Here is an 8,315-nt window from a genome sequence, read left to right on the forward strand (position 1 = left end):
GTCTGAAAATCTTCGAAAACAATGTCATACATAATTTGATAATATGTTTATTTATCTATTATATATCCTTTCTAAAACATAAAACTTTGAATGAAATACGCCTTCATAAACTTTATAAATTGTTACAGATTATTGATAATTGGTTTGAGTCACACTTATACAATCCTAACTTCAATAAAATATTTGAAATTTTCACCAGTTACATATATAATAATCTAATACATTATTTTGTATATAATATATAAAATTAATCAATTTTATAAATTTATTTTAATTATTAATATTTAATATGATTAAAAGTTACTGTGCGCTATATTAGACAGAAGAGATTAAAGTGCGATTCTGGATTCTGGGAGCCCGTATTCTACATTTCCGTTACAACCGTACGAAAATACCCGTATAGTCGAGATTATAAACTCTGCTTAGCGTAGCGAGGTTGCTTTCGTAATACTTGAAATGGCGCAGAAGCAATCTCCCAGACACAATCACAGTAACACACACAAGAACTGAGAGAGAGAAGAAAAAAAAAAAAAAGGGAAAGAGCATTGACCGCCATTAAAAACCACTTCCCTTTATATATCACTCCCAAACACATTCCCTTCATTATCTTTCCATTTTCTCTTCTCTTTCTAGTTTTTTTTTTCTTACTCTCCATTCTCCTTCACAGCTCGTAACAGAAAACTCTTCAGAACTTCCTTCAAAACCAAGAAGCGCGTTTCCATTTCCCTGCACTTCCTGTCCGGTTCGGTTCATTTTGGATCATGGAGCAAACCATGCTTGAAGCCATTCAGTTCAACGAGGAAATCCAAGGCATCATAGCTCCGGCGCCGGAAACTGCCAGTTCCTTTACTGCGCTGCTCGAACTCCCGCCGACGCAGGCTGTCGAGCTCCTCCACTCGCCGGAGCAAGCTGGGAAACCACCGCGCCATAATCCGAAACCCTATCCGTTGACCTCATTTGCCTCCGCCTCCGCTTCTGCCGCCAACCTGACCTTCCCATCAAACGCCGCACTGATCGAACGCGCGGCCAGGCTCTCTGTCTTCGCCGGAGAGAATTCTAACTCCAACTCCAACTCCAACTCGACGGAGATTAAGCGAGAGCTGCCGGAGACCGATTCCAACCCGAGTTCAACTCAGGGCGGCGGCTCAGCCTCCGATCCCGTCCTGGAGAACAAGGACGAGAAGGGACTGAAGAGGAAGGAGCGAGAGAAGAAGGTATACCTCGCAAATTTCAATCGCAACCGGAGTTAACCGGAGTTAGGGTTTCGGTTTTCGTAATTTGTGCGAAATTCAATGATTCTGTGAAACGCAGGTGAAGGCATCTTCGAAGAAGAGCAAGAGTGTTGTCGCCGATGATAGTTCCGGCGACGGCGAGAAGCTTCCGTACGTTCATGTTCGAGTTCGTCGAGGTCAAGCCACTGATAGCCATAGCTTAGCAGAAAGGGTAACCTATTTAATTAACCACTGATTAATTATTTTAATCACAGTTATTTATAAGAGAAAAAGTGGAGTTGAATAATATTATTATGTCAAAAAAGTTAAGTTGAATATATATATATATATATTTTTTTTAAATAGTAGTACTTCTTACATTTGTTTTTGTTTAACCGTGCTGTAGGCTAGGAGAGAGAAAATAAATGCTCGGATGAAGCTTTTGCAAGAGCTGGTCCCGGGTTGCAACAAGGTTGGTCCTTTTTCTTCCTTTTTAGGGTTGAGTTTAACTCTTAATTATAGAGTTCATTAACCGCGATTTGTTCATTTTTCATGATTATGCCATGATTATCTGTCTGATTTGTCTCCTAAAAGTGCAATTATGTCCGGGGATTATGGGGTTTTGTAAACTGGCTTGTGTCATTGTCACCTTTTCACCTAAAAAAAGTGTATGCTTTTGTATCAAGAAAAGTGCTCACTCCCCACTGGGTGTGTCAACACGGCATTTTCGTAACCTTCTCTCTCTGGTGTTGCTTTTTGAATTGGTTTGTAACGTACTGAACAAGATTGTTTCAAGGTTAACTCCGTCATTCCAGTACAGAAAAAAGCCTTTGTTATTCCAATTTTGTTCCTCTGTTTAAGAATTATTTGGATAATTTGTTTTAGTAAGCATTTATAAGAGAATAATATACACCAGTTAAATGAAGAAGGGCTATTTTATTATAACTGTTTTTATAGCAAGGTTTTATATAATCTCAAATTAGTTTATGCAAAATTTCAAATCAACTTTGTGAAATAAAGAAATAGTTCCTATTAATTAGCTCTGTATATAAAGTACAGAAGAAATTTCTTTTCTTTTATTGTGTATGCTTATGAAAAATTATTTGTCGTTAGGCTATCAAAAATGTTAATAACAAAATTTAATCATTTTTATCGCATTCTCTTTTCTAAATTTTGTTGAGATTTATTAAAGATTGCATAATTTAGTGGGACTTATTTTTTACATCAAAGAGTTAATCTTGATTTTTGTTGTTTCTTTTAATCAACTTTAATAAATAGTAAATGATGTTAGCAAAAATTGTATTAGACTGCGTTGTCAAGCCTCTTAAGTGCATAATGAGAAATTAGTGTTTGGTTTCTCATTGAACTCCCAAATCATGGTTTAGGCAAGCAGTAGTTTAGATTATCTACTGAAATTCAAACACATTTGCGAGGAGTTTGAGGTAGGTTCGAGCCCTTTCTCCATCCTTAACCAGTTTTGTTCCTTTAACAAGTTTTTGACTCCGGATTTTGGACGTCAATGTAAAAGAATGAACTGTACAAAAAGCGACAGCAAGGAAAGAATGTTACATAAAAGTAATATAGCGATTCTTCGTTTTATTTAGCCATAAATTAGTCGTTGTTTTTTTGAAAAGGACAAACAAAAATATGCGTCACGGTTTGTTCAGGACAATTAAGGAAATCCTCCCTCGTCCCTTTCTCCAGCCAGAAGGCTTAGTGAAGAGACAGAAGGGTGGGCGTGTGGGGGCGAAAATGGGGGGCATATTTTAGCTGGACTCTGCTCTTAACGATTTGAAGACACATAGGTGGGTGTATTGAAACTAGTGTGCATGGGTCCCCTCGGCCATTGAAATATTAATCCTTTAGACGGTGACGGTTCCATCTTCTCTAGGAGTTTGGTATCCATCAATCATTTATGGGATGGCGGAAATGGGGTGAAAAAAGAAAGCATTCCTTTTGCAGTGCATCTACCAAACGAATAAACCTAACTGGCTTTGAACACTGTACATGATCAAAATTATGGCCGCCTAACCTTAATCTAGATACACACCTCAAGATTTATCTCCTACAGTTTTCAATTGAATCTGTCTGTTTTGAGCTAGCTACAAGAGAAATTTATCCCTGATTGATTTGGAAAAACTATTTTTGTTTTTATGAAAACTTGACTACAAAATTATAACCTTATAAATACGTTGTTTCCTCTTATAAAAAAAAATTGTACAATGAACAGTGAAAACAACAACAGCCTTGTTTCAGACAAATCTTTACTTTTATATTTTTAAAGTTAAAACAAAATGGTAGCTTTGTAAATACTTATGAAGAAACGAAAATCGTAATATATTTTCTCAAACCAACAAACTAGGTATTAGCTTGACCTTTTTCTATTTAATATAAAGTGATATTTTGAATAATTTTAGGTGCGGATGTTTCTCAACATGGGAAAAAATTAATCTCACTCCTTTTCACTTAATTAATGATTTACTATACACGATCACAATTTTATCGATGCTACTGTGGACCAATTTTGGTTTAATTTAGAGGCCTTAATAGTCAGCCACTATTGTGAATATTTAATGCATTTAGATTGTGTTTATTTTTTCTCCAAGCAGTAAATTTAGTAAATCAGATACCAGATATAGCTGAAGCTGACATAACAATGTTTGCTATACAGATATCAGGTACAGCATTGGTTCTGGATAAAATCATCAACCATGTACAATCTCTACAACATGAAGTGGAGGTCAGACTTTCATATCATTGACATTCTAGGCATTTTTGACAAACAATGAAAAAAATAAAGATATTAGAAGTAATCTGATTCTTAATATTACTGTGGATAGTGCGTACAAACATTTAAAAAAAGTGGCTGGTTTTCCTTTCTCTCGTCTTTATCTGATACTTCAAAATTGACATGTAGCCCAATAAAAAGCTACCGTTAGTTTCTGGAATATGATGGCAGTCATGATTCTATTATTTTGTAATATATGTCATAAAAGCTTCGACCTTCTTATATGAACATGGAATTGTATTTCATCTTATTACGGAACTGTCGCCTATCTGCCTAATGTGGACTAGAGACTTGAAAATAAATGCTCTTGGAGCTGTGCATTGCTTGGTTTTTGTATGTATCGCAGAAGTCATAAAAATGATAAAATTGTTTTCTTTGAGATGGTAATTTATGGAAGTAAGTTTGCGTTGCAAGTGAATTACAATTATGAAGAATCTCTCTATTGGAATACAATGCTATAATATGAATAATTTTCGTAAAGATGATGCTGTTCTTATTGATTTTCGTTATCAATCCAGATATTATCAATGAAACTGGCAGCAGTGAACCCAGTAATTGATTTCAACCTTGACAGCTTATTGGCTACCGAAGTAAGTATAATTTTTTAGCTTTTGTCTTTGCTGGGGAGTCATCTGAAGTAAATGCGCTATGGCTCCTCATTTACATAATAGATCGGTGTTCAAATCTTGTATTATCTTTTTCCTAATGATTATGAGATAGATCCCACCTATTTATTGTCTGCCAAGGGGATATCACACGAGAGAATCCACTTCCTGTGTGAATGAGTTTTGTCTGCTTGGATTCTAAAAGATTTGAGGAATAACATTTATCATCACCTTCTGGAGTAGTTTCAGTTATAGTTTTATTGGAAAACGGGCATTTGTGCAGTATTAAGAATTCTGATGTAATTTTAGACTACTCTCTCAAACACTTACATTTTCACATTGGTTAGTGATAGATCAAAAAATTTTACTCCTGCCTTATCAGTTGTGATTTTCTTTGTTTTTATATTTCCCAAAACACTGGAGTGGTGAACTTGAAAATTGGGACAGTGAAAGAGATGCCTCATAGTCAGTTACTGTGATTCATTCATTCTGTAGGATGTTCTTGCAGACCAACCTTAAGTAGACGCTTAACAAGAATTAACAATGTAATGTGTACACGTAGATGGTAGCATTTGATAGTCTATCTTATCACAATCAGTATATGCTCTGGGGTGTGTTTGTGTTGGATGAAACAATAGAGCCAGTTCAGCATTTTCCATTGATGTTTAGATTTTATCTTAATTTCCTTCTGCTGCTAAATATTGTCGGTAACCTGTAGGGAGTGTCTCCAATGGACTGTAACTTCCCTCCCACAGTTGCACCCGTCGTGTGGCCAGAAATCCCGCAGAATGCAAATAGACAACAATATCAGCAACCGTGGCAGTTCGATGCATTCCACCACCAGCCCATTTGGGGCAGGGAAGAAGACAACACTAATTTTATGACTCCAGAAAACTCACTCTTGAGTTATGACTCATCGGCAAATTCAGGTACATCAGACTTAAGCTTCTATCGCACCCTTTCCTCCCAAAAGTCCATTCAACAAAAATTTGCATTTAGTTTCATCATGCTCCCTTCTTCAACTGGCAGAACTAGAAATGTACCCGCGCGTTGCGTGGATGTTAACCCTTTAAAAAAATTTCGGTAGACATCTAAACAAAATAACGAGGACAAACTTCAACTAATTCAATACGACTAACTCCATAAAAAATAGGCTCGTCAACAATTTTTTTGGAAAACCTTGACCAACTTTTATAGAGAACTAGTCTTGGTCTCCACCAACGAAAAATAATTTGAACAATGTCAATCGAAAAATAATCTTATTTTATATTGGTTGGAAAATGATTTTACTAATTGGTTAAAAGATATTGATTGAGAAAATTTTGATTAAATATTAATCTAGAAAGTTTTAATTAATATTGGTCGAGAAATAGTTGTACCAACATTTTTTTATCAACGTGGGTAGGACATCTACTAATCTCAAGAAACATAAAATAAAATTGTATTTGATATAATAAGTCAACAAAACACATTGATAATATTCACATAAATGTGAAATAGAAAAATGTTATATTCTTTGATTGTGAGTAGACCAATTACCCTCTTAAATTTATATAATTCGAATTCTTTTAAGACTTCTTATCTAACTAACATCTTTTACATAACATTTCAAATTCTTTTTAAAAATAAAATTCCTAATATTATAAGAATAGACATTCCCATATTTGTTAATTGAAAGGATATAACTTACGAATCATTTTGAATGGTCACGAGTTTCGTTTTTGATTTTCAAATAAGTTTTCAAATAAGACGTGTTCCCAAAACTAAAGGGAAATGATTTTTCTTTTGTATTTTGAAACAATTTGACATTTATTCTTGTGACCAAAAAAAGATTTATAAATTTTGTTTTAGCTTATAGAAAACACATTTTTCTACTTTGGACAATTATTTTCTCACTACTACCTCCGTAAGCACCATTGTCAACGCTACTGCAACTTTCATCGTGTTACCATTACCACTATCTTTAGTTTTATCATCACCCAGTCTTTGTCATCTTAATCATCGTTGACATATTACCATTGTAAACCATTGATGTTATTATTGTTACAATTGTCATTGTCGTTACTACTTTTATAATCGACACCTTCGCCATTGTCATTGTGTTACCACTGATAAGCTACTAGCCCCTGCAAGTAAATCTTATTGCAGTAGTCATTATCAATTTGTTATTACACCATTGCCATAAGACTAACATTTTCATCATTTACCACAATTGTTGTTGTCACTTCATACCAATACTGTTGTAGTGTTCAACATCGCCAACACTATACAAACATATTTTTAACCAAATAAGAATTTTTTCAAACCGATTTAATATGAATCTATAAACTAAAAATTGAAAGTTTAAAAGCCAGAAACCATCCTACGCTAAAAATATTTTTTAAAGCTGAAAACTGGTTGTAGGTTTTAAAATGTTTTTAACTCAACTAAAACCCTTTCCAAACGAGTCTCAATGATGCCTTTGTGAGGAATGTGTTTGTCTCTGTGTAGAGAGAGAATCCTTTCAATTATGATTTCACAACTTGCATTTGGATCTTGAATTGCTTTTAATAGGCGCAAATGAGTTGGGAAACCACACAAGGAACATTTAAGAACTCTATTTCATGGTACGAGGCCTTGATTGAGCACTCTAGTGGCAGGTAAAATAAATAAGAATTTTTAATTTTCTTTTATTCAATGAGCAATTTAAAGGGTAACCAGTTTCTAACAGAATTTACAACAGGTTTAAAATTATAATGAATGTTGTATCACCGTTATAATTAGTAATGAGTAACTGATATATACTTTGAATGTGTTTAATAAAAACACAGATTATTGATTAATTAGTAATTTTAGATAATTATAAAACAATAAATGTTATAGAAAATTAAAATTCTAAAGTAATAGAACAAACGGAAGTGGAATAATACTCATGACACCATATTGTTTTGTAACTCATCTTTTACATATTATAAATAGATAAAATGGATAGATGGGAGCTGTCTTTTTTCTATGGAACATACTGATGCTCTAAAGCATAAATGAATCATAAATAACTCAAACAAAGTTAACTTCTGATAAAAATGTTATAAATTGCTCAAAAGGAATTAGTTTGCATTATAACAAAAAATCTGTTATAACTCTGCAATTTTATCCTGGTATGTTACTTTTGAATCTGATATGAACAATTTAAAATTTGTGATACAGTATCTCTGCATTCAAATCAGTTGAAGATGGAGCTCTGAAGGGGTACAGAGGTGGTGGCACCAGTAGCAATTAGTGTATATAACAAATATAGTATTAGCAATTAGCCGTGATTTGAGCAGCCTCAACATTCAGCAGGGTTTCCTTGTCTTCTATTTTGTCAGAGTCAGTTGGAAACCTGGGATTTATTCAGCCAGCAAGGAAGAAGAATTGTTAATCTATTTTTATATAATATATTAGTATCACTATGTATACTAACTACAGGGGTCATTCAATCTATGAAGTGATTGATTGATTCAGATTGTAAAATCATTGACTGGACTATTAGTGAACTATCATGGAAGTTTGTTGCTCTCTTCATTGAATGCTACTTGACGGTTTGGTTCTTTTTCATTATTTTTCTGAACAAACTACTCTAATTTTTAATGCCGATCAGTATTTTATTTATTTTTCATTTCTATCACAGAAATAAATATTGTTATCTTGGGGTGCAGTACCACACCAGCATTGAATATCGATCTTTTATGG

General features: G+C 34.0%; 1 protein-coding gene across 2 annotated transcripts; it reads left to right on the forward strand.

The window, feature by feature from the left end:
* Positions 1-534: 534 nt before the first annotated feature.
* LOC114192167 (transcription factor bHLH48-like) lies at positions 535-8,180 on the forward strand. Of its 2 annotated transcripts, XM_028081791.2 has the most exons (8): positions 535-1,214; positions 1,312-1,443; positions 1,618-1,683; positions 3,883-3,951; positions 4,518-4,589; positions 5,323-5,533; positions 7,158-7,243; positions 7,791-8,180. In XM_028081791.2, the coding sequence occupies exons 1-7, from the start codon at positions 762-764 to the stop codon at positions 7,193-7,195; spliced, it is 1,041 nt and encodes a 346-aa protein (XP_027937592.2). In that variant the 5' UTR covers positions 535-761; the 3' UTR covers positions 7,196-7,243; positions 7,791-8,180. The 2 variants fall into 2 exon arrangements, with proteins under 2 accessions (XP_027937592.2, XP_027937593.2); XM_028081792.2 differs by lacking the exon at positions 7,158-7,243.
* Positions 8,181-8,315: the final 135 nt, after the last annotated feature.

This window comes from Vigna unguiculata, chromosome 7, assembly GCF_037176805.1.
Source record: "Vigna unguiculata cultivar grain cowpea cultivar isolate G323 ecotype 2 chromosome 7, ASM3717680v1, whole genome shotgun sequence".
NCBI classification, from domain to species: Eukaryota; Viridiplantae; Streptophyta; class Magnoliopsida; order Fabales; family Fabaceae; genus Vigna; species Vigna unguiculata.